The following is a 27,359-nucleotide window of genomic DNA, read 5'->3' as shown; positions in this document are numbered from 1 at the left end:
CATGACCTGAGCCGAAGTCGGATGCTCAACCGATTGAGCCACCCAGGTGCCCCGTTTTCTGTTTTGTTATTAACTCAACAGATTTATGTGATTGATTTTGTATCCTGCAACTTTACTGAATTCATTTATTAGACCTAATAGTTTTTTGCTGGGGTTTTTAGCTTTTTCTATATGTAGTATTATATCATTTGCAAGTACTGACAGTTTTATTTCTACCTTACCAATTCAAATGCCTTTTATTTCTTTTACTTGTCTGATTGCTGTGGTTAAGAATGCTAGTACTATGTTGAATAAATTGATGAGACTGGACATTCTTGTCTTGTTCCTGATCTCAGGGCAACAGCTTTCAGATTTTCACCATTGACTATGACATTGATTGATTTGTGTATATTGAACCATCCTTCCATCCCTGGAAGAAATCCCACTTGATTGTGGTGAATGATTTTTTGAATATATTGTTGGATTAAGTTTGCTAGTATTTTGCTGAGGATTTCTTTTTGTGTGTGTGTCTTTGTCTGGTTTTTCTATCAGACTAATGCTGGCTTCAGAGAGTAAATTAGGAAGCATTCCTTCCTCTTCTCTGTTTTGGAATAGTTTGAGAAGGATAAGTATTAAGTCTTTAAATGTTTGGTAGAATGCACCTGTGAAGCCATCTGGTCCTGGTCCTGGACTTGTGTTTGTTGGGAGTTTGTTTGGTTTTTTTAAAGTTTATTTTTGACAGAGAGCTTGCATGAGCCAGGGAGGGACAGAGAGAGAGAGCATCCCAAGCAGATTCCATGGTGTCAGTGCCGACCCTATTGCGAGGCCTGATTCTACAAACTGTGAAGTCATGACCTGACCAGAATCAAGAGTCGGATGCTTAACTGACTGAGCCACCCAGGTGCCTCTGCTGGTAGTTTTTTGACTTCCAGTTCAGTTTCATTTCTAGTAATTTTTTTACCAGGTTTTTCTGGTGTTCTAGGAATTTATGTTATTTATTTATTTATTTATGTGTTCTATGTTCTAGGAATTTATTCATTTTTTTCTAGATTGTCCATTTTTTCTAGGTTGTCCAGTGTAATTTTTATAGTAATATAATCCTTTGTACTAATGTGTCATTTTTAACTTAGCTTCATTTCTGATTTTATATGTTGGAGTCTTTTCATGTTTTTTTCTTGATTACTCTGGCTAAAGGTTTATCAATTTTGCTTATTTTTTCAGAGGACCAGGTCTTAGCCTCATTGATATTTTCTTTTTGTTTCTTTTTAGTCTTTATTTCATTTATTTCTGCTCTGATCTCTATTATTTCCTTCTTTTGTGCTAACTTTTGGTTTTGTTTGTTTTTGTTTTTCTAGTTCCTTTAGATGTTAGATCATTTATTTGAGTTATTTCTTGATTTTTGAGATAGGTCTTTATCACTATAAATTTCTCTTAGTATTGCTTTTGCTGTGTCTCAAAGATTTAGGACTGTTGTGTTTTCATTTCTGTCCAGATATTTCTTGATTTTGTCTTTGATTTCTTCATTGACCCATTGGTTGTTTGGTAATATGTTGTTTAAACTTACATTTAGATTTTACATATTTGTGTTTCTTATAGTTTTTTTCTTGTAACTGATTTCTAGTTTTATCCTTTTTTGGTTGGAAGAGATACTTGATATGATTTCATTCATCTTTAAATTGTTGAGACTTGCTTTGTGGTCCAGCATGTGATCTGTCCTGGAGAATGTTCCATGTGCACTTGAAAAGAATGTGTATTCTGCAATTTGTGGGTAGAATGTTCTGTAGATGCTGTTATGTCCATCTGGTCTAATGTGTCATTCAAAGCCACTGTTCGCCTATTGGTTTTATGTTCTAGTGATTTATGCATTGATGTAAGCGAGTTGTTATAGTCTCCTACCATAGTATTAGTGTCAGTTTCTCTTTTCATATGGTAATATTTCCCTTATGTGTTTGGATCCTCTTTACACTGGGTGAATATATTTTTTCAATTGTTATATCCTTTTGTTGGGTTTGATCCTCATCCCTTTGTTATTGTTAATGACCGTTTTTGTTTTTTGTTACCGTCCTTGTTTTAAAGTGTATTTTGTTTGATTTTGATAATCCCTGGTGCTTTTAGAATTATTATTTCATTTACTTAAAGTATTTTTTCCATTCCTTCACCTTCAGTATCTTTGTTTCTTTAGTTCTGAAGTGAGTCTTTTGTAGGCAGCATATAGTTGGGTCTCGTTTTTTTATCCATTAAGTCACCCTGTGTCTTTTTATTGGAACATTTAGTTCATTTACATTTAAAGTAGTTGTTGATAGGTATGTACTTACTGCTATTTTGTTAATTGTTTTCTGGTTGTTTTGTAGTTGTTTTCTGTTCCTTCTCCTGCTCTCTTTCTTTGTGGTTTGATGGTTTTCTTTAGTGTTTTGCGTGGATTCCTTTCTCTACATTTCTTTGTGCATCTGTTAAATGTTTTCAGTTTGTGTGTACCATGGGGTTAAGGTACAATATCCTATGTGTATGGTACTCTATATTATGTTGAAGGTCGCTTAAATTTGAACATACTATAAAAGCACTAAATTTTTACTTCCTCTTCAGTGTTTTACCTATGTGATGTGACATACCTTTTTATTTTGTGTATCACTTGAGTAATTTTTGTAGATATAATTGATTTTACTATTTTTGCATTTTAACTTCCATAGTGACTTTATAAGTAACTAATCTACTACCTTTACTATATGTTTGCTTTTACTAGTGAAATATTTTTCTTTCTTAATTTTCCTACTTCTACTTGTGACCTTTTGTCTCCACTTCAAAGAGTTCCTTTAAAATTTCTTTTGAAGCTGGTTTAGTGGTGATGAACTCTTTTAACTTTGTTTCCTTTTGAAAACTCTTTATCTCTTCAATTCTAAGTGATAGTGTTTCTGGGTAGAATATTCTTTTTTGTAGGTTTTTTTCTTTACAGCACTTTGACTACATCATACCAGTCTCTTCTGGCCTGTAAAGTTTCTGCTGAAAAATCAGTGATAGCCTTATGGGGTTTTTGTTATGTGTAACTGCTTTTCTCTTGCTGCTTTTAAGACTATCCAGGGGCGCCTGGGTGGCTCAGTCATTTAAGCGTCCGACTGCGGCTCAGGTCATGATCTCACAGTTCGTGGGTTTGAGCCCCACGTTGGGCTCTGTTCTGACCGCTCAGAGCCTGGAGCCCATTTCAGATTCTGTGTCTCCTGTCTCTCTCTGCCCCTCCCCTGTTCATGCTCTGTCTCTGTCTCAAAAATAAAAAATAAACAGTAAAAAAAAAATTAAGAAAATAAGACTATCTTTTATCTGATTTGTGTCAATTATGTGTCTCAGTGTGGGCCTCCTTGACTTCATCTTGTTTGGGGCTCTCTGTGCATCCTGGACCTAGGTGTCTTTTTCCTTCTCCAGATTACGGAGGTTTTCAACTATTACTTCTTCAAATAATTTTTCTGCTTCCTTGTCTCTCTCTTTTTTGGGGTACCTCTATAGTATGAATGTTACTTGGCTTGATGATGTCACAGAGCTCTTTTAACTTACCCTCAATTTTTTCTTACACTTTTTTATTTTTGCTGTTTGGCTTGGTTGCTTCTGTTAACTGTCTTCAGGGTTGCTGATCCATTCTTCTGTGTCCTCTAATCTATTGTTGAAGAAGTATTCTAATGTATTTTAAATTTCAGTTATTCTATTCAGCTCTGAGTGGTTCCTTTTCACATTTTATATTTCATTGTTGAAGTTTTGGTTACTTCATTCACTCTTCTCTCAAGTTTGGTATCTTTATGACCATTACCTTGAACCATATGTGGCACATTGGCTTATGTTTATTTCAGTTAGCTCTTTTTCTGTTGTTTTGTCTTGTTCTTTCAAATTTTATTTTTTTTTAATTGTTTTTTAACGTTTTATTTATTTTTGAGACAGGGAGAGACAGAGCATGAACAGGGGAGGGTCAGAGAGAGGGAGACACAGAATCTGAAACAGGCTGCAGGCTCTGAGCCGTCAGCACAGAGCCTGACGCAGGGCTCGAACTCACGGACCGCGAGATCATGACCTGAGCCGAAGTTGGTCGCTCAACCGACTGAGCCACCCAGGCGCCCCTCAAATTTTATTTTTAATGTTTATTCATTTTTTGAGAGGCAGAGAGACACAAAGCACGAGCAGGGGAGGGGCAGAGAGAGAAGTAGACACAGAACCTGAAGCAGGCTCCAGGCTCTGAGCTGTCAGCACAGAGCCTGACACAGGGCTTGAACTCACAAACCGTGAGATCATGACCTGAGCCAAAGTCAGATTCTTAACTGACTGAGCCACCCAGCTGCCCCTGTCTTGTTCTTTAATTTGGAACATATTCCTCTGTCTCCTCATTTTGTCTACCTCTCTGTTTCTATGTAATAGGTAGGTCAGCTCTGCATCCTCATCTTGAAAGTACTGGCATTGTGTAGATAGGGTTCTTTTCCCTGTTGTGCAGTCCCTCTGGTCACTAGAACCCGATACTTCAAGGGTGTCCTATTATTGCTGAGCTGTGATTGCTGTGAGCGTGCTGATAGGTGTATCTTGCACTCTGTTCAGCTACCTGTAATGACCCGCTTTGCCTGCTGCATGCACACTGGGGTGGGAATCTTTCTCCCTGTCTAGCCAAGAGGCTTAGCTGCACCATGCCAGCTTGCTCACAGGTTGAGCCAGTACTCAGCCTGGTTGTCTGCATTTAGCTGCTGGGACAGCTTGGGTGCACTGATCACAGCTCCCTGCACGGCCAACTGAGAGTCTCAGCTGCTTGAGCTTTAGGTGCGTTGGTGTGTGCGGTTAGCTCCCCACCTCCCCAGGGCTTGAGTCACTTTGGAGAGGCACTTTCCTCACCGGGGCTGCCTGCCAGGTGGGTGGGCTGGGAGCGGTTTTGGAGAAGCACCCTCCTGGGTGGGTTGATGGAGTAGGTCTTTAGAGGAGCACTGGGTTGGGTACATTGTGGTAGAAACGTAGATGCAGAGTGTTTGTACTGGCTTGTATAAATGTCTGGCCAGGCTCTGGGAGGGCAAAGAAAAATAGTGCCTTCTAGCTTCCTCGTTTTTGGAAAAAGCTTCTGCAGATCCCCACCCTTCCTGCACACATCCTAAAATTAGTCAATAAATTTTCGTGTATACCCCCAGGTGCTTTTCAAATGACTGCTTTTATGCTGGGATTATAATAACAGTGATTTTCTTCTAACACATTAGGTACGTCACTTTGTTGTGTTCTAGTTTTTATGGCTCCTGGTGAAATTGTCTTTATTCCTTGTCTGTAATGTTTCTTTGTTCGCTGGCTGCACTTAGGATTCTCATTCTTCTCTCTCTCTTTAGTGGTTTTAATATGTTGTGCATTGTTATGCTTTTGGGAGGCATTTATGCTACTTGGTATTGTTGAGCTCCTTGGATCTTAAGTTTGTTTTCTGTCATTAATTGGGAGAAATTTTAAGACACTATTTCTTGGGGTTGCCTGGGTGTCTCCGTCGATTAAGTGTTCAGCTCTTGATTTTGCTCAGGTCATGATCTCACAGTTCCGTGAGTTCGAGCCCCATTGGGCTCCATGCTGATGGTGCAGGGCTTCCTTGGGATTCTCTCTCCCCTTCTCTCTGCTCTTCCCCCACTCATGCTGTTTCTGTCTCTTTCAAAATAAATAAACTTTAAGACACTATTTCTTAAAGTGTTTTTCTGTTCCATTCTTGACCCCACCCCCCAGGTCCCAATTATGCATATGTCAGAACATGTTATTATATTTCACAGCTTTCTAATGTTTTGTTTTCTGTTTTTCATTTTTTTCTTCTGTTTCAGTTTTAGTTGGATAATTTCTATTGACTCATTTTCAAATTCGTTTATTCTTTCCTTACTGGTGTTAACTGCCGTTCAGCCTGTTGAAGCTTATTTTTCGTCTGTTACTATATTTTTATTTCTAGATTTCCATTTAGTTCTCTCTGCTGAAATTATCCATTTGATTTTGCATATAATCTTTTCTATTAGAGTCTGAAACATATTAGTTATAAGTAAAGTCTTCTTAGGTAGTTTCAACATCTCTGTCATATGTGACTCTGGTTCTGATGGTTACTTTGTATCTTAGTAGTATCTTGGTAGTTTCTTTTCGTATGCTTTGTAAATATGTTTTGAAATGCGTATATCTTGGGTCAGACTCTAAACTGAGGTAACTAGATTCCTGGAATCTGGGCATGACTTTCCTGCTAGGCCTTTAGCCCAGGGGTTTGTTTAACTGTTAGGAGTTGGGCAGCATGTGAGGGCTACTGTTTCTGCTATTACTCACAATACATCACAGGATTCAAGTTTCTATAGAGACACCTTACCTTGTGTTTTAGGATACGGGTTTCTTTACAGGTATGTCTGTTCATTTCTGAGTTTTAAGGGTTCTCTTTGCTTTCTGTCTCAGAGACAGTCTCGTTCCATGTATTTATTTATCTCCTGTCCATCTATCAGCAATATTCTATTGATACTTGTTAACGCCATGCTTGTTAGCTTGGTGGTGAGAAGTCGTTGACAGAATGTGTCCTCTTTCTCCAATACAGCCTCAGTGTTAGGTCTGACCTTGTGGCCGTGGCCTTCTTGGTTCTCTTGCCCCACCCCCAACCCCAGCTGTACTTGGAGACTCAGTGCATAATCCTGCCCTTCCCCCAGGAGTAGTGTAAGTGCCCAGTGGGGTTCGCAGAGACGAAGCTGGTAAGAAGGGGCAAGTCTCAACGTCTGTGGTCTGAAGGGGTTTCATACTGTCGTGTCAGTTCACACTCAGTCTTCATTAATAAATGTGACCCCTATTCTGGTTGAGTTCTTACCTGTGGTGCACCTCAGGCAAAAACATACATTTTGTCTCTTCCTAGATTTGGGACACTTGGGTGCTTTGTGACCTTGGCTCTCCTGTAAGTTAGGGGGGAAAAAAGTTGTGAATTTGAAGTTAGTCTGGCTCATTTTCATCGTAGGAATGAGTGGTTTTCTTATTTGGTTTATATATCCTGGGGTAGAAGCTGAAGTCAACCCATGTTTTTAATACTTTCAGTATTTTATGTATACTGTGTTGCTTCGTAATCATAAAGAACATTTATCCATCATGTTTCAAGCCCTGCATCTCTAACTGTTTAATTAAGCATAAGCTGTGACACAAAATAGTTAAATTTTTGACTCCAGTATACTTTTTACATATTCTAATACATTCTAGTAATAACCTTATTTTCAGTTTTGGGCTATGTCATGTTTGTATAATATTTAACTTTCTAGAGAAAAAGAACAGTGTTTTATTTTTTTTAGTATTTATGACACCCAGAACATTTCAAGGCATAGGGTATTAATAAAGTAAAACAAGCATGATGTTGTTTCATTTTTCTTTCTTGTACAAAACCTAACCCAAAGTAATGTACACAGTAGGCATATTGTAACAGATACTCAACAATGAACCTGACAAGAATTAGTTCCCATGTTTCTTTCCTGTGCCACTCCAATTCTGACCACTTCAGACTGAGCAAAAATGTGCTGTTTCAGGGGTCACTGTCATTTGGGGATGTGACTGTGGACTTCTCCTGGGAGGAGTGGCAGTGCCTGAACCCTGCTCAGAGGACCCTGTACAGGGACGTGATGCTGGAGAACTACCACAACTTTGTCTCATTGGGTAAGCAATTTGCACGCCGAACTTTGTATAGCGTGCGTTTTATTTCTCAGATACCAAAACATTTGGTCTTTTGTGGTTAATATTGTTGGGACTTTTGCTTCAGGAGTCTGAGGTGGTTAATCTCTTTTGAGCACGAGGAAGAATATTTGTATTTTCACATCCCATGAAAGGTTTAAATGAGCCTCATCATGGTCCACCTCCTGAGAGTATACCTCCTCCCTCCTTTAGAATTGCTGTACCCATGCAGCTTTGCCCAAATTCTGTGTCATTTTTCCTTTTACAGGGTTTCTCATTAACAAGCCAGAGGTGATCTTCAGATTGGAGGAAGGGGAAGAGCCATGGATAGTAAAGGAAGAATTTCTGTACCAGAACTACCCAGGTGAGTTAGTGAGTACCAGGAAGGTTAGTGAGGAAGCCAGGAGAGATTACAATCTAAGTGGTCAGTTTAGGAGTTGGACATTTCAAATGTTTTCTAAGAATCTCTTAGTGGCACCTACTTTTCAAGTAGAGAAAGGATATGTATATGATAAAATTGAAAGCGAAAGGGTAATGCCTGAGAATGACTGTATGCTGGTTTTCTGATTATTCAAAGCTCCGGGTCCAAGGGTATCGTTTATGCAGACGAGTCAAATGATAAAGGGTTTTTTGTGTGTGTTTAATAGCACAAAGCTAAAACTTAGAAAGGTAATAAAATCTAAAATTTGGTTCTTGAGGACGAGGGAGGAAATAATATTTTCACTGCTACATGTAGTACTTGATACTATTTAAATAAATAGGCAATAAATTAATGGGATTACAAGCTTGTATTAGATTAACTACTGTAACAAAAGCACAGCCATTGTTATTTTACAAGATTATATCTTTGTACCTAAAAACAATGGGAAAAAGACCGATTATGTGCTGGAAGAACATTGCTAAAATGAAACCCTCAGTAAATCCTACAAAGTAGATATAGGACGTTCCTTAGTTGTAGTCTGATAAAACCAGAAATCAGTAACAAAATTATGAAGCTCAGAAGACAAACTAATTCTTTTTCTTTTGCATTTGTATTTCTTCCTTGTAAACTTCTAATATTTCTCATGTTCTTACTTTACATCAATATCAGGTAGAACTACATTCCCTCATACTTTGCTTTATTCTAGTTCCTAATTGTAGTTGGTGAGAGGTTTTTTTGTTGTTGGTGGTGGTTTTGTTTGCCTTAGAACGTCTTTTCTTTCAGTAGTAAAAAAGACAAAGTAAATCTGTGTTACGCCTATTATTTATTTAATGAAATTTAAATTAACTTGCCTTTTGCATTATGCATTATGGCCACACTTGCCATACTCCATTATGGCCTTATTTGGCTGCTGCAATCTTATTTTTATCTTGCTTACACTCATGCTAAACACCATTTGATCCCCTCATCAAATATCACTTAAACATACTCTAATCATTCACACCTTTCTTCATTGTGTGCTTTCTCTGACTGAATACTAAATGAGCTAATGAATGAAAAGTCCTCAGAACAGTGTTTAGTATATAAATAAAACATTTTTATTGTTATTATGTTGAATAATATAATATTATAGTGTATGTTATAATAAAAAAATAACCTATAATAGTATAATAACCTATAATAGTATAGGTTAAGTGTATCTGCTTCTAAGAAACAGACCTTGAATGTTTGAGCCAATGTAATCTCTTCTTTCTCAGAGTGTCCAGCATGCAGTGGGTCTTTCACAAGAAACAAAAGCAAAATCATGATGTTTCCTTATTGTATCTATCTTTTTTCACACCTAATGAATGATATTACAGAAAATGGCAATCATGGTACTCTTTCTTACTTTGGTATACAACCTGAAATAGACATTTGATAAGCACGTGTTGATTGGAATCAAGTAGAAGAAAAATTTCATATTCTGAAAATATTGTGAGGGAACTCATTCTGATTACTTGCATGAACCTATAGTTCTGATTCATCGGGTATAAAAAGGCATAGTGTCGAAACATTTGTGTTTGAAAAAATTCTCCAGGTAATACTGATACGCACAGGTTGTTGAAGTCTATTAATTTAAAATTACTCAGGTTCAAAGGAAATCAGAGAGTTAACAGCACTTGTTATGAGCAGTGGTTATAAACTATGGTCTGCAAACCTACTTCATGTTATTGTAAATAAAAGTGTTTTTTTTGCAACACAACCATATTCATTTGTTTATATATGATCTTTGGCGGATTTCATGTACAAATAGCAGAACTCGATGTTGTGAAAGGCAGGTATGGCCTGCAAAGCCTAAAATGTATACTGTTTTGCCTTCTAAGGAAGTTTGCCATCCTCTGGATGGAAAAATGAGGATTAAATTACGTGAAACATTTTAAATTCAGTGTTTACTTAAGAAAAATTTGTTGTATTCCCTTAAATCTAAGAAGCCATAGTTTGTAACTGGACCATTATGTGAATGAATCACTAAGGTAAAATATTATATTGTGACTTGTTGATCACAGATATGTGATCAATTATAACATGCATTCTGAGTTTAGAACTTAAATATATGTGTATCGTATTAGGTGAGATACAGTATGTTACAAAGCAGTGGTATTGTTGTGTTAAAACAGTTGATCTACGTAGGAACTACTTTTAGATTTAGGATAAATTTTGAAAGTCTTGAAGAAGATTTGAAAAGGAATTCTTGAAATTTTGGAAAAATAGTGCTATTTTGTCTTTTTTTCTAGATACTAAATTGACTATATCCTAGCCTTGGCTCTGAGTGAGGGACTTTGACCTTGTAGTCACGAATGAGTACTTTAATGAGACAACTGACTAAACTGGAGCAAAGGATATTGACTGGGGAGTTGTAGAATGGCAGCTGGAAAATCTGATGTGCAGGGGGCACCTGGGTGGCTCAATTGGTTAAGCTTCCAACTTTGGCTCAGGTCATGATCTCACAGTTCATGACTTCGAGCCATGCATCGGGCCTGCTGCTGTCAGCTCAGAGCCTGCTTCGGATCCTGTGTCCCCCTCTCTCTGCCACGCCCCTACTCACGCCGTCTCTCTCAAAAAGGAATAAACATTAACAACAACAACAAAAATCTGATGCGCATTTAGTTGGTGTAAATTTTGTTTGTCTGAATGGTGACTTGTAACAGTTTTCCATGTAGTACATGCTTCAGGCCAGTGGCACTTTTTTCAGCTCGGGGCAGACTTTGTTGCACTGGGCAGAAAATGTGGACAATACTTTTTAAAATGATAAATCAACATAAGCATTACTCATTTTCTGGGATTTGGTTGAAAAAATATGATCCTTAAATTTTGATAATAAATGGAAATGTGGAAATGTGAGCTGTGAACTGTAAAGCAAAATTAAGTATTAGTATTTTGGCACAAGCAGTGTTGTTTCAAGGAAAAGCAAGTGAACATAAATGTATCATGGTAGGTTCACCTATTGAATAGCTCCAGTAGAGCGATATGAAGGTATCAGAGCCAAAACAGGGTGATACATCCGATCTATATTGGCACAAGATTACTTAATGTTGTCATTGTTTTATACTTTCTGTTGGTTGTTGGTATTCCTGTGAATCATAGTTGGGAGGGGAGTTATAATGCAATTTAGTGACTCTACTTAAACATCAGCCAGTTGGCTCATTCAGCAATTTACCTTGCTATTAATGCATAGGAGGAAACTTCAGCTGGAAGAATGAAAACTTGTTTAGATGTTACTAGAACAATATAGGTTTGAGAGTATGAGGTCTACTCTGTAGTCTCTCTCCTTAATGTCTCATGTTTTCCCTCTGAACACCTTTGTCTACTGGTTTTTCTTGTCACTCCAATTACTTTTTATTAGCTCGGTTGGACCCATCTTATTTTCTGTGACTTTTCTCCTACTGAATCTGTCACTCGTATAGAATCTTCCATCTTCTGTACACTGCTAATTGCATTTATATCTTCATTTCTGTTTTAAATGTTTTATTTATAAAGGGCTAAATAATTACATGTCCTTGTGTTAATAGCTTTTCTCCCTTTTTCCACTTAAGTTTTCTTGAACTAGATGGGAAAAAAGGCACTTGGATCCTAAGAGACTACCAAAACCAAAAGTCAAGTATATAATAGGACATTTGTATCTTAATCCAGTTCCATTAGAACTGTGAAATCTTATGGTCTGTTCAATATTTTCATTTCTAGAAGACAACAAAGCTCATTACCTAACAGAGAGAATCCAGGAAAACCAAGACAAATATTTGCCACAAGTTGCATTTAAGAACAAAACACTGGCCTCAGAAAAAGTTCATGCTTTAAGAAAACCATCTAATATGAGTGCAAACTTTGTTCCTTCAAGAAAAATGTCCTGTAAATACGACTTACATGGAGTGAGTTTGAAAAATATTTTAATATCAATTGGTAGTAATAGAAATTCTTCAAGAAAAAAATATGGCATTTTAAATGTATATGAGAAATTACTTGATATTAAGCAGGAAAAAGCTCATGCTCAAGAGATTTCTTGTGAAAATAATCAGAATGAGAAAACCTTTGGCCATAAAAATGGTATTATTCAGCACCTAAATACTCAGACTTCAGAGGAGACTTTAAAATATAATGATGGTGGAAAACCCTTAGGAGAAAAGACCATAATAATTCCACACAGGCAAAATGACATAGGAGAGAAACTCTGTGAATATAAGGAACATGGGGAAACCTGTGAGATACCACCTCTGTTGAAATGTCATGCGGTCTACACAGAAATAAAACAATCCAAAAGCAATCAAATGGAAAATAATTTCAGTAAGATGTCACACTTCACTCAAGTTCAGAAAAGCCAGAGAGGTGAGTGTCTATTCAAATGTAATGAATGTGGGCAAACATTCAACTACAAGTCAAATCTCACAGCGCATCAGAGAACACACACGGGAGAGGAACGCTATCAACTTAATTCACGTAGGAAGACCAGTCACAAATCAGTTCTCACAGACCATTGGAGGACACATACAGGGGAGAAACTTTATAAATGTAGTGAATGTGGGAAGTCCTTTTACAAGAAGTCATCCCTCATTCGACATGAGAGAACATACACGAGGGGGAAGCCCCATGAATGTAATGAAAGTGGGAAAACTTTCACCTTCGCTCAACATCAGAGAACTCCTACAGGAGAGAAACGCTTTCAGTGTAATGAAGACAGTACAACTTTCTGTCGGCAGTCAGACATAAAGAGACATCAGAGGATTCACACAGGGGAGAAACGCTTTCAATGTAATGAATGTGGTAAAACTTTCCATTGGCAATCAGACATTAAGCTACATCAGAGAACTCACACAGGAGAGAAACCCTTTCACTGTAACAAGTGTGGTAAAACTTTCTATCGGCAGTCAGATGTTAATGCACATCAGCGAATTCACACAGGAGAGAAACGCTTTCAGTGTCATCAGTGTGGTAAAACTTTCTATTGGCAGTCAGACGTGCATGCACATCAGAGAACTCACACAGGAGAGAAACCCTTTCAATGTAACAAATGTGGTAAATCTTTCCACAGGCAGGCAGACGTTAATGTTCATCAGAGAACTCACACGGGAGAGAAACGCTTTCGATGTAATGAATGTGGAAAAACTTTCTACCGGCAGTCAGACGTTAATGCACATCAGAGAATTCACACAGGAGAGAAACCCTTTCAATGCCATCAGTGTGGTAAAACTTTCTATCGGCAGGCGGACGTTAACGTGCATCAGAGAACTCACACGGGAGAGAAGCGCTTTCGATGTAATGAATGTGGTAAAACTTTCTACCGGCAGTCAGAAGTTAACGTGCATCAGAGAACTCACACGGGAGAGAAGCCCTTCCAGTGTAATGAATGTGGTAAAGCTTTCTACCGGCAGTCCGATGTCAATGCACATCAGAGAATTCACACAGGAGAGAAACCTTATAGATGTAACGAATGTGGGAAATGTTTTTACGAGAAGTCATCCCTCGCTCGACATGAGAGAACTCACACGGGAGAAAAACCCTATGAATGCCAGGAGTGTAGGAGGACTTTCTGCCAGAGGTCAGCCCTCACCCAACATCAGAGAACTCACACGGGAGACAGACCCTTTCATTGTAATGTGTGTGGCAGAACTTACCGCCATCTCTCAGCTTTCAATGTACATCGGAGAACTCACACAGGAGAGAAACCCTTTCAGTGTATTGAATGTGAGAAATCTTTTCTTACGAAGTCGACTCTTATTAATCATCAGAGGACTCACACAGGGGAAAAGCCCTATGAATGTAACGAATGTGGGAAGAGTTTCCGTCATAAATCTACCCTCACTACCCATCTGAGAACTCACTCAGGAGAGAAACCTTATAAATGTTGTGAATGTGGAAAAGCTTTCGGGCGGAAATCAGCCCTTACAAATCATCAAGGAATTCACGTAGGGTAGGAACCCTATAGCAGAAATGTGCTATGTTTTTCCCAATACCCATTTCTCTTTCTTTACGGTTACACAACTAGTCCAGATTTGCTAGCCTGTCTTCCATACACATGAGGCCACATGACCTGTGACTCACAATATGGGCACAAATTCCAAGCCTGTAAAAGACCTCATTTGGAATTTTTCCTACTTTCGTTTTTCTTTCCTTATCAGGGGGTAATGGAGATATCCTCAGGACAACGTGGAAGCTAGTCATTAGAGATTACAGATTCTTGAGTTGGAAGAAACCAGGGTCCTGGGCAGAGTTTTGCCTTCACTAACAGCACTTCATAAGTCTTGTCATAGACGAGAAATAATTTTTTTTTCAGCCATTACGTGTTTAGAGCTTTCTGTTGTCATAGTGTATGCTAGCCATGCTGTATCCCATCCATCCTGTGAATCTAATGAAGGTATGAGAAGCACTGTAGGTCAGAGAATTCATTAGGGGAGAAACTGCTCTCAATATCCTGCATTTTAATAAACCTTTCTCAACAAGCCAAACATTTTATAAATCAGAAACTTACAGTGGAAAACCCCAAAAATGAATGTAGGAAAACTTTCACAGTCTGATTGTCCAGTAGATAATTGAGAGTAGAATAAAGCTAACAACATGAAAAACATTTCAAGATTTATATATCAGAATACGTAACAAAAGAAAATTGTCAGTTTAGGAAACATCCTTACCTAGAAATGATTTTATTCTAGAAGCGATGTTTCGGATGCAGTATTAAATAACTTACGAATAATATGACACAGGATGTTTATTTAATGGTCTTGCTCATCAAGGAACACATCGCTTTGAGAAAGGCGCGAGTGAGTTGAGTCAGAGCAGCGGCATTCAATGTATATGAGTAGCGTCTGTGCTAGGTCAGGCTTGCACACGACAGTGCTCTTTAACAGCTGTTTTCTGTATCCTTGATTTTTGTTTTGTACTCACAGTAGTTACAGTAGGAGCATTGCACCCTTATCTAAGTAACTTTTGTAACGTACACTAGGATTTCTGACACTAAATACTATTGTTGTCCCATCACATATTTACACCACAACATATATGAATTTTAAAAGGAACATTGAATGCGTGAATGTCATATGTGTTTTCTGCTTTTTGGTGGCATATATAGCTCCATATAGACATTGTGAAGAAACTGTCGTTTTAGTAAATCACCCACAACATTTAACAAAGTCAAGATTTGTTTGAAATCTGCAACGATTCAGCACACAGTTGTTTATGATACACATGAGTTAATTTTCAAAGGTGGCCTTGAACATTAGTACTTCGTACGCTGTATGGATTGAAAGCAGGGCCCATTGAAGACATTTCCCCCATTTTTGTGTTTTCCAAAGGGTACGTTTATGTAAGTTTAAGTGCAAAGTGCAGATATTAATGTGGGCACAGAACTCTCTGCGTTTGTATTTTTTTGTGGTAGGCTGCACGTTTCCACCCTAGAATTATGCGTGGTTTCTGCAAACTGTTCTATGCCCGTCACTTACTATCTGAGTGACCTGTGTAGTGATTTAATCTTTCTGCTTCAATTTTATTATCTACCTCACAGATAGTGAACAGTTTGGGTTGATGTTTTCTGTTATTAGAGCCAAAGGCAGTTATGTTTAGAACTTGAACATTGGAAGTAAAATAGTCATTCCATAGTATGAAGTGTATTTCTGCTTCTTGAGTTGATACAAGAAGATTCTTTTCAGAGCTTTGTGTTTTGTCAGGTTTGTCTTTAAAATATATGAAACAAATGTGTTTAGAATAAACAGAATAATCTATTGACCTCTTTGTGTTGTTGATTAAATATGGTGTGAACTAAAAATCCAACTTTTTTTTTTTTTTTGCGAATGACTAGCCAATGGATCTTTCACTTGTTCATTCATTTGCCCTTACTTCACTGATTTGAAACCCCATTTTTTGTATAGACACCCTTTGGTGTGGCTATTGCATTTCTAGGCCCTGCGTTCTTGTCCCCGTTCTTGTCATGTCTGCTGCTGGTCCATAATCTAGATGGACCGACCGCAGGACACCACCCTCCTTCCCTACACTGAAGATTTCACTGCTATTCACTCTCTGCTTTTTGCCACTGTGTATAAACTCATTGTGAATTTTGGTGGTTCTGGTAACATTTTGTCATCTTCCACACTGTGCCTTGAACACCATTTATTAAAACCAGCAAAATGGTTTTGAGTTATGACCATGTTTATATGTGCAGCTTTTGTTCTTTTTAGCATCTTATGCTCCGTTCTATTAAAATAACTTCCTTCTGTTGAAAGGCATCTTGTTTCTAATTTTTCATTGTTATGAACAATACTACTTTGGACACTTTGTGTTTATGTGGACTACAGCTGCATCCTCAACCCACAGTAAGAAACACATTTCTGTAAATACAGCCGAGCACTTGTTGATTCAATAAATATTAGTCACTATGTAGAAGGCGTTGTACAACAGTGAATACAACAGAAGTTCTAATCTAATCTTCCCAAGGTTAAATTCCAGTGAGACATAATCAGCGTTGTCAGAAGAGAGAAACCACAGCAGCGATTTGAACAGAAACAACATGATACAAGGAATTGTTAACTTGGTGTATAGTTGTCTAGGGATCTGAAAGGGTATATGGGGAACCCTGAGATATGAAGAAGAATCTGAAAGGGGAAAATAAGAGTCAAATGTATCCCTAGGATAGCAACTGCAGGCAGCAGCTTCAAGCTCTAGGCTGGTAAAATGAAGGGAACAGGGTAGGCGTCCCTCAGAGCTGAAGTGCAGAACTCCAAAGGAACCTGTTCCACTGCTGGGGGTATCTGAGTCCAGAGGAATGGCCTCACAGGTCTGGGACCCATATTGGCTGCCTGACGTTGGTACTTCTGATGGGGAAACACTGTAAAAGTGAATTCAGCGCCTTGTCCTCAGAGGACATTACACCTGACTGGGTGAAGAAGCATTGGTAAGGTGCTGACAGCACAGGACATAGAGGGGAAGCCCACAGGAAACAGGAGGAAGCATGTCCCTCTTCCCTCCACCCTTGCAACCCGCCAGCATATACTATTGGCAAAGTATGACAGCTGGTGAAACAGAAGTGTGGTTACAGTAGAAAAAGTTGGCTCAGCCAGCCTAGTCAAGCGATTAAAGTTAACATAAATAATACTGACAATTAGTGTCATTCGATAGTATTTAATTTGTGTACCATCTAATAGGATGCAGTGAGAATGCAGCCAAAAATGCATAACCTGAGTCAAAGCAGAGAGGAACATCAAACCCATGTTGAGGCACACTCTTTAAAATAAATGACTTGTGGGGTACCTGGGTGGCTCAGTCGGTTAAGCATCTGACTTTGGCTCAGGTCACGATCTCGTGGTTTGTGAGTTTGAGCCCTGCCTCAGGCTCTGTGCTGACAGCTCAGAGCCTGGAGCCTGCTTCGGATTCTGTGTCTCTCCATCTCTTGGCCCCTCCCCTGCTCATGCTCTGTGTCTCCCTGTCTCTCAATAATAAATAAACGTTAAAAAATGACTTGTGGCACGACTGGGTTGCTCAGTCGGTTAAATGTCCAACTTCAGGTCAGGTCAGGAGCTCGCGGTTTGTGAGTTTCAGCCCCATGTTGGGCTCTGTGCAGACAGCGTGGAGCCTGCTTCAGGTTGTCTCCCTCTCTCTGCCCCTCACCTACTCATGCTCTTTCTCAAACAGTTAAAAAAAAATTTTTTTTAATAAATGACTTGTGATCTTCAAACATGTCATGATCATGCAAGTCAAGAAAACTAAGAAAGTGTCCCAGGTTGAAGGAGACTGAAGAAATAGCAAATTACAATGCAGGATCCTGGATCCTGGATTAAATCATTTTTCTGTAAAGGAAATTATTTAGAAAATGGGTGAAACTTGAATGAGGTCTGAGGATGAGGTGGTAGGTATTAGTGTTGGTTTCCGGATTTTGAGGATTGAAATGTGATTATTCTTGTTACTAAAGTATGTGAGGTGTTGGAACATGCTGACAACCTACTCTCAATAATTCAGAGAATAAAAGGTTATTTGCGCTACTCTTGCAAATGTGTTCTGAGTTTAAAATTATTTCCAAAGACTAATGTAGCTTGTACTTGATAAGTAAATCACCTACTCTTTAACTTAGTTAATAATGTTAAGCTACAAGTTAAAACACAGACTTAGTTAAAAATTGAACTGATTCTAAGAATCTTCCCTAGAGGAAGTCCGTGTATTCAGAGCAGAAGAGACAAGACTGTGAGCTGATTACTGTGTGCTTATAACTCATACGTGGATCTTTGGGTCACATTCTTTGAAACAATAAAGGAAATTGGAGGGCATTGGCAGCTATAACTGGTAACCATGCTTACTCCTGAGTTGATGGTCTCTCAGTTCAGGCATTTTATTCTTGGGCTGACACTAGCCATCGTATGGGGGAGGAAGAGGCATTGTGGATGTCCTGTGGGGAGGAAGGAGTGACTGGGTTATCTTAAGTAAACTTCCCCCCTCTGTGCCCTCTATATAATTACTAAACGTATGTTGTCAAACATTTACTAAGTATCAGGCCCTGTGCTATAAGTTATCAAATTTAACTTTTAGTAAGCCAGGGGAGTGTGAATGAATGGCTATATTAGTGACGATGAGAATGTGGATCAGGGAGGAGACATCACTCTATCAACGTCATGTGGAACGTAGGAGCTATGGGTAGGAACCTTGTGGCATCCTTAATGTGACTAGAAATTAGACCCTGTAGACCGTGTTGTCTAATTGTACATTTTAGTTAATTCAGGCTGCTATAACAAAGTCCATAGACTGGGTGGTTTATAAACAGCAGATACTTATTTCTCACGCTTCTGGAGCCTGGGAAGTCTAAGATAACAGCCCTGGCAGATTTTGTGTCTGGTGAGGGCCTGCTTCCTGGTTCATAGAGGTCCGTTTTCTCCCTGTGTCCTCACATGGCAGACGTGGTGAGGGATCCCTTTGGGGCATCTTTTCTGAGGGCACTAATCCCATTCATGTGGTCTCCGCTCTGATGACCTAATCATCCCCCGAAGGCCCCACTTCCAAATATTACGACATTGGGATTAGTTACCCACAAAATGATTTTTTTTTTTTGAGGGAAGGTGACATGGGGCATAAACAATCCATAGCATTATTTCATTTTTATTATTTTTATTTTACAAATAATATTGGAATACATGTATATATTTTTAAATTACAACTATTCCTTTTTTTCTTCCTCCCCTTCCTAGTACAGGGACAGCAGTCCCAATGCAGGCCAGTGAGGGGAAGTGAAGAGGAACAGAATAGTGTGGCTGCTCCCATTACGGAAACAGGACACTAGGGAGGTGGGGGTTAAGGAGATCATAGATAGAGGAAATGGTTGGCATGGGTGGAGATTGATTACATTGAGGGCAAGATGAAATGTATTGAAACTGATGGCCAGATTTCTCCCTGTTGAAAGTATTTACAAATATAGAAAGGCAGAAGACTAAGCAGAACCCTGAGGTGTTGACGTAGAAATATTTATAGGTGTGTATGTCTACATATGTGTGTAGACACATGCATGTGTATATGCAAATGTACGTGTGTGTGTGTGTGTGTGTGTGTGTCCTCCATACATGTATTTCCTAGCTCTTTATACTGAGATTGCTTAGAAGCAAGTACATCCTCACAGCAATGAGCACTACCTTCCAGAGTCTGGTGCCTAGATACTACCTTCCACTTAAAGGAAACAGAACTCCTTTGTAAATGGCTGATTCCACACTTGGGCCAGGGAAAGCAGATGAACCTAAAATATCTTCTCGAGGGAGAAGGCAAAGAGCTGCTTAAGGAATAATGGGGGCATAGCAAAAGTACACAAAAGCCATCTCAGAGATGCTCCTGTTGGCCAAATCTGAAACAATTTGAGCATAAAAACAAATACTAAGAATGGAATATAATCTTTGGTACAAAACAGAAAGCCATGAATCCGTATTGATATAGAAATAAATGAATGGGAGAAGGGGAACCTTTTCCTTACTAATATATGTATGAGGAATAATGGAAATAAAAAACCAGTATTTGGTAGTGACTGATTCAGGTGAGATTATTAACAGATACTAAGATTGGTGAGTGGATGAGGGACAGATTATTGGCATAATCTCAGAATATATCTCCACAAATACCAGTTTCAAAGGGGATAATGGTGATTTTTTTGTCAGGGAAACCTACCAGACACCAAAATGACAAGATAATCAAGGCTAATATCACCACTGTCAACAACGTGTGCCCCACGACGCGACGCATTGATCTATCTTCTCTGTGGTTACTACCAAGAAAGTATGACCTAAGTCTGGTGATGAAACATAGGATAGACCCAGACTGGTGGCATCCAGGACCAGGAAGGAAAAAGATGTTGGGACAGCTGTTGAGATTTGAAGGGGGTTTGTGGATTTGACAGTAGTGTTCTGTTACGGTTGATTTCCTGACTTGCTTGTTTGGATGGTGGTTCTGTAGGAAAGTGCCCTCATTTTAGGAAAAGGCATAATGGAGTACTTAGGAACTGTGGTGTATGGTGTCTGTTGTTTGATCTCAAATAGGAAAAGAATGATCATACGAAGATAGTTGATTAAATAGGTACATGCAAAAAGAATGCAGTGAAATGTTAGCAGTTGGGGAATCTAGGTAAGGAGGATATCAGAATTTTTGCATTGTTCTTGGAACTTTCGTGAAATTTGAAATTATTTCAAAATGATTCATTAAAGAATTAATTTCTTTGGACCCACCACCTTTACATTGGTAGCCTGCCTTGCTTTAACCATTGCTATTAGTTCAGTGTGTAACCTTTTACATCTTCCTTTACCGTATAGTTAGCACCCACATATATGTATGTAAAAAGAATATATAGTAAGAGTACTGTCTTACTTTAAGATTGTTTTAGTTACGCAAATTTTAAATGACCTCATATAAACATTGATGAAGTCTGATTTATTATCGTAATGTTGAAAGAATACAAGTTCTGAATTATTATTAGTTGTCTGGAATAACAAAATGTTAAAACTGACATCTTGAACGAAGTACAGATTGTCCCTCTGGTTGCCATATGGTAATGATACTTCAGCTAGTAAGCCGAAATGCATTCTGTAATTGTTTGTATCTTGTGAATGAACCCCACTCTTACATAAATGCATAGGAAGTTTTATGTGTTATTTGATGATTTGGGCTTCTTTTATTTATTGTTAATTTATTTTCTTTTAAATGTTTATTTTTGAGAGACAGAGTGCAAGTGGGGGAAGGGCAGAGAGAGAGGGAGACAGAGGGTCCAAAGCGGTTCTGTGCTGACAGCACAGAACCTGACGCAGGGCTCGAACCCATGAACTATGAGATTATGATCTGAGCTAAAGTCAGACGCTTAACACGCTGAGCCACCCAGGCGCCCTAGACTTCTTTTAAATTACAAATTGAAATTGAAAATATCTCTAAAAAAAGGGAAGAAAGAAAATATTTCTTAAAATCTTTAAAAGTCAGGTGCCTGGGTGGCTCAGTTAAGCGTTCGACTCTTTTTTTTTTTCAATATATGAAATTTATTGTCAAATTGGTTTCCATACAACACCCAGTGCTCATCCCAAAAGGTGCCCTCCTCAATACCCATCACCCACCCTCCCCTCCCTCCCACCCCTAGCATTTGACTCTTGATCTCAGCTCAGGTCTTTTGTTTTTTTTTTTTTTTTCCCTTAATGTTTATTTTTTGAGAGAGTGTGAGCAGGGTAAGAGCAGAGAGAGAAAGAGGGAGACACAGAATCCAAAGCAGGCTCCAGGCTCCAAACTGTCAGCACAGAGCCCGATGCAGGGCTCAAACCCACAGACTGTGAGATCATGACCTGAGCCAAAGTCAGATGTTTAACTGACTGAGCTACCCAGGTACCCCTCAGCTCATGTCTTGATCTCAGGGTTGTGAGTTTAAGCCCCGCATTGGGCTCCATGCTGGATGTGAAGCCTACTTAAAAAAAGAACCAAAAAAACCCAAAGCAAACCAAACAAACAAAAAAAGCCCCCAAAACAAAAAACTTCAAAAGTCATCTAAATAAAGGAAATAAAAAAACCATCATTAGGCAAACAACACATCAATGATTGCTGTAGACACTATCCATTAACAGATACTAATATTAGAAGGCTTTAAATTTGAAGAGAAATGGCATAGTTGCATGGCCTGAAATGATCTCCTCCAAGATACTCACAATGTGAAAAATTGTAACTTTACAGCAGAGGACCCTGGCAGTCAGAACTTTACCAGAGTGGTTAACATCTCCAGTAATAAGACACAGCAGCATCATGAACCCCCTGACCGGATGCTCTGAGAAGCACAGGTCTCTTCTGTGGTATTCTTGCCCAAAACATACAATATCCTCCCAATCATGAGAAAACATCAGCCAAACGCATTGAGGGACATTCTACAAAATAACTGACCAGTATTCATCCAAGTGTCAAGGCTGTGAAAGATCAGGAAAGACTGAGCAGCGTCCCTCCAATCAGGTGACGTTTCCTGCACAGACTGCAGATACCACGTCTTAGAACTCCAGCTCATACTCTCTTCTGAATCTAGGACCAAACCTTCCACAGTCATAGTCCTCGATGGCTTCTGAGAATGGCAACATCTTCCGGGTTTTGCCCACTTCTTGGGAGATGAATCACAAATTCCGATCAGAAATATAAAATATGCTCATTTTTGGACTTCTCTTACTGCTCTTTAGCTCTGGAGAGGGAAATCAGGCTAGAGAGTGTTATCTTCCAGGTCGAATTCCTGTTCATTGTGCTGGGCCTTGGGTCCTTGAGAATGATACACTTGCATAGAAACTTCATCCAGGGTGCCAAAGTCTGACTCTCTAAGGATGCTCAGTTCCCTAGAAACTCAGACTGTATTTTGTATAAACTCAAATGCCACTGGGGACACAGCGTGGTGGGACAGTGCAGGTATGTCCTAGGGACTTCAGTTATGCTGTGCTCTAAGGACTCTGAAGAGACAGCCAGAGATCACAGAAAGATAATGCCCATTTAGTAATCCCTGGTCCCATATCCATCCCAGCACGTCCTGGGGAGCTTGGAAATGCTAAGTGAGCTGAGAGCTCGCACAATGGACCTGTATTCTATAATGCATAGGGATTATATATATATACATATATACATATATATATGTATATATGTATAAAGATATATATATGTATAGCTATATATATAAAGCTATATGTATAAAGCTATATGTATATATATATGTATTTAGAGCTTGGTTTCTGAACATGGGGCACTGTTGCCTTTAATCCTTTTGGTTGGGTCTTTCCTGGGTCTTGGGCAGTTCCCTCACACACATGCTTATCGTCTCAGCAGCTTCCTGTCTGGGCCGCTCTGTCCTTTACCTCGGCCCTGCAAACTTTAGCTGCTCTCATGAATGCTATGTAATGGTGCCCTTTTACTTGTAAGAAGGTAACTTCATCTGGTGTCAAGAACTTACAAATTAAGTACAAGCTTATTTTCTATGCCTCGGAATCTTTTCAGATGATCTATTGAATCATTGTGGTTTCAACCTTTAATACCATTCTGATTAAAAAAAAAAACAAACCTCTGGAGTAGAATTTTGATGCGAACATGATGCATAGAATGTGAATACCCCATCATTCTGCAAGTAATAATTTAGAGGAAGATACTTTGCATAATATACATGAAATGTTGAGAAAATAAAGTATTAAAATAAAAGTACCTTATAATGCTCATAGATTAATGTTTTTGAAAACTGCACCCATCCTTCTTTGCATTTATTCTTGTTGTGGCGGAATAGTGGCCCCCAAAGAGGTGCACATCCTAATCCCTAGAATCTGAGAATATGTTACCTTACCTGGCAAAGGAGACTTAGCAAATGTGTTTAGGTTAAGGATCTTGAGATGGGAGACTATCTTGAGTTATCCCAGTGGGCCCAATATAATCACAAGAATTCTTCCAAGGAAAGAGGGAGGCAGGAAAGTCAAAGTCAGAGAGATGTGACAACATGGGCAAAGGTGGCAGTGATGCAGGATGACAAGGCAAGGACAGCCTTTAGAAACTCATAAAGGCAAAGAAGTGGATTCTCCCTACCATAGAACATCCACAAGGAATGCAGCCCTGACACCTCGATTCTAGCCATGTGATACCTGTTTTGCCCTTCTGAATTCCAATAGCATACTCAACTTGTGTTGTTTTAAGCCACTACGCAGTAATTTGTTACAGCAGCAACAGGAAATTAAAACACCTCTAAACAGTTAATTTTGAATTATGAGGAGTATGAATTTGTTTTTCTTTATTTATCACTTTAGGATAAGTGGGTACGTTTTTATTGAGATAAAATTGACATATTAACATTGGGTTAATATGGACTTACATATCTACCAGCTGCTAAGTTTGTACCCTTAAACAACATCTCTCCTGTTCCCTGAACGCCCAGCCCTCAGTAACCAGCATTCCACAATCTGTTTTTGTGAGATAAGCTTTTTTAGATTCCATATAACTGTTATCCTGCAGTATTTGTCTTTCCCTTTTTGACTTATTTCACTCCCATAATGACTTCAAGGTCTCTTCATAGAGTTGCAAGTGGACAAGATTTTCTTTCTCATGGCTGAGGAGTAGTGTGTTTTATGTATTTACCACACACCTTCATCATCCATTCATCTGTTGATAGACACATTGTTTCCATATCTCAGGTATTGTGAATAATAATGCAGTAAACATGGGAGTGCATGTATCTCTTCAGTGTCCTGTTTTCATTTTTAAAAAAAATTTAATGTTTATTTTGATAGCGCATGCACACGAGTGGGGGAGGGGCAGAGAGAGCAGACAGAATCCGAAGCAGTCTCCAGGCTCTGAGCTGTGAGCCCAAAGCCTGACATGGGGCTTGAACCCACAAACCGTGAGATCATGGCTTGAGCCAAAGTTGGACCCTCAACCGACTGAGCTACCCAGAAGCCCCGAGAGAATATGCTTTTATAAAGTACATATTAAAAGTACACAAAAATCAAAGAAAAAAGTATGTACAAAAATTTGTTCAGATTCTTAGTGGAATGTTGTTAAAGAATATTGAGTCTTTCATTGAAAGGGTCAATCTCTTGGGGTGCCTGGGTGGCTCAGTTGTTTGGGCGACCAACTTCGGCTCAGGTCATGATCTCACCACTTGTGAGTTCGAGCCCCGCTTCAGGCTCTGTGCTGACAACTCAGAGCCTGGAGCCTGCTTCGGATTCTGTGTCCCGCTCGCTCTCTGCCCCTCCCTCGCTCCTGCGCGCGCTCTCTCTCAACAATAAAACGTTAAAAAAAAAAAAAAACAACAACAAACCGGTCAATCTCCATTTCTTCAAGTAATTTTAACGTCACAGAGGAAAGAATATGTAGACGAATAAAGAAATTTTGTTTTGGACTGTCGATTTTCTGATGTAATCTCAATTATCATTCATTGTTGTCGTGATTTTGATGAACAAGCTTTCTTGATACCGCCCTTGACCCCTGGCTTTTTATTTCCTGAGAGAGTTGCTGATGGTGACAGATGCTAATTTTTTTCATATTCTTTTATTGTATTGATGGAGTCTATTTCATAGTATTTCAAAAAGTGAACTCGACAAGCAAGTTGCTTTCCTTGACAGCTCTAGTCTAAACTGCACACTGGCGTCACCTAGAATTCAGCTGCAATCCGCAACTTTTGGGGAGTCCCTGACGGGCTCTGACTGCTTGGGTAACTAGGTCAAGCTCCTCAAACTTCCCACGTGCTGGGTAAAGACTGCACTCTCAGCCACCCTCCAACCAGTGGTCGGTGAATCTGCAGGGAAAGGTAGTTTTCCGCCTTTCGGCGCGGACTGCTCACACTGTCCGGTTCTGCGCATGCCTAGTTCTGCGCATGCTTAGTACAGCCTTCTGCCTCTGGGCACTTCCGCCAGGCTTTTCCTCCCCTCCCGTTTTCCTCACTTCTCGCGTGGGAGGCGGTTCCCCGGCCGCCGAATCTCTGCGCTTTTCTGGGGTCAGTGCCTCATGACGAGGGAGCTATAGGTGAGCGCGGGACGGTTGGACGAGGGCCGAGGGGGGCGCTGCGCTAACTGGGAAGTCGCGGGGCGGCTGTAGGCGGTCGGTGCCGGTTTGTGTGGAGGAGGTCCGTGGACCAGTGACGGCGGGATGGGGACGTGTCCATCAACACTAGAGGTCGGGCCCCCCGGTGCTCAGTCCCTGCCGGAGCGGCCGGGGCCGTTCGCGGGGCCCGGTTCTGGAGGCCGCGGGAGGAGGGCGTGTGTCCGGAGGCGGTGGGAGAGGGACGGCGCTGCGGCCGGAGGGGGGCGCGAGCGCGTCGGTGGAGGCCGGGTGGTCCGGGAAGACGGGCGCCCCTGCCTGGGCTGACTCGGTTACCGCCCCGCCTCTTGGTTCTCCTTGTATCCTTCCTGGAGTCTGAGCGGCTCTCCATTGGGGTCCGTGACTGCTTCTTGAGGTGTGTTGTTACTCAGTCCGGCATTAGGGAAGGATCTCCAAGAATCCCTTACTTTTTGTCTCGTTGAATAGAAACATTTTTTGTTTGTTTGTTTGTTTGTTTGTTTTTCTTCTCGAAGGTTACTGACTTATTCAGAATCACAGTTTGTTAGTGGCGAAGACTGGAAGTTGTGTCTCCCGACTCCAGAGAGACTGCCTGCTTTTCCACACGAGGAAAGGGAAATTACTTTTAAAAAGATCCTTGTTTTTAAAATTTTTATTTTTGAGAGAGAGAGAATGACTGTGAATGGGGGAGGGGCAGAAAGAGAGGGAGACACAGAATCTGAAGCAGGCTTCATCCAGGTTCTGAGCGGTCAGCACAGAGCCCGATGGGAGGCTTGAACTCACGAACTGTGAGATCATGACCTGAGCTAAGTCAGTCGCCTAACCTACTGAGCCACGCAGATGCCCCTGTAAAAAGATCCTTTTGAGAAACCCAACCAGGACAAAGAAAACATAGACCTGTCCTTAAAGCACTGCTTTTTATCATTTTCTGTGGAATCACTAACCAAAGGTTTAGTAACAGTAGGAAAATTGATAAACAGAGTAGTGAGGAGTATTTTTTTGTAAGTTTATTATCAAGACAGAGAGAGAAATAGAGCGAGTCAGGAAAGGGCAGAGAGGGAGAGAGAATCCCAAGCAGGTTCCACACTGTCAGCACAGAGCCTGATGCAGGCCTTGGTCCCACGAACCCTGAGATCGTGACCTGAACCAAGAATCGAGGCTGAACTGACTGAGCCACCCAGCTGCCCCAGGTCGGGAAGTTTTTTGTTTTTTGTTTTTGTTTTTGTTTTTTTCTTTTTACAGTAGTTTGGTGAAGAGTTAATGTTGCTTCACTGAGTATATTGTTTTATTTAAACTAACTTTTTTA

At 39.8% G+C, this 27,359-nt stretch overlaps 2 protein-coding genes across 25 annotated transcripts in view; both read left to right on the top strand.

Moving 5' to 3' along the window:
- The window catches only part of LOC106980956 (zinc finger protein 25-like), a 34,999-nt gene extending 14,047 nt beyond the window's left edge, over nt 1-20,952 (top strand). For 16 of the 24 annotated variants that reach the window (XM_053206969.1, XM_053206959.1, XM_053206968.1 and 13 more), the window contains 3 exons: nt 7,485-7,611; nt 7,895-7,990; nt 11,768-15,796. In XM_053206969.1, the coding sequence (XP_053062944.1) occupies nt 7,485-7,611; nt 7,895-7,990; nt 11,768-13,992 (2,448 nt within the window). In that variant the 3' untranslated portion in view covers nt 13,993-15,796. The other 8 variants (XM_053206971.1, XM_053206970.1, XM_053206972.1 and 5 more) reach the window with 8 other exon arrangements.
- Nucleotides 20,953-25,882: 4,930 nt separating this feature from the next.
- Nucleotides 25,883-27,359, top strand: part of ZNF33B (zinc finger protein 33B) — a 36,917-nt gene continuing 35,440 nt past the window's right edge. Inside the window, exons 1-2 of the mRNA XM_053206978.1 lie at nt 25,883-26,020; nt 26,569-27,243. The gene's annotated coding sequence lies outside the window, so the exon portion shown is untranslated. The remainder of the gene's footprint in view (nt 26,021-26,568; nt 27,244-27,359) is intronic.

The sequence above is a fragment of the Acinonyx jubatus genome, chromosome D2, assembly GCF_027475565.1.
Source record: "Acinonyx jubatus isolate Ajub_Pintada_27869175 chromosome D2, VMU_Ajub_asm_v1.0, whole genome shotgun sequence".
Classification (NCBI taxonomy): Eukaryota; Metazoa; Chordata; class Mammalia; order Carnivora; family Felidae; genus Acinonyx; species Acinonyx jubatus.
Note: the sequence above shows the minus strand (reverse complement) of the source record. Positions and strands in the feature narration are given on the sequence as shown.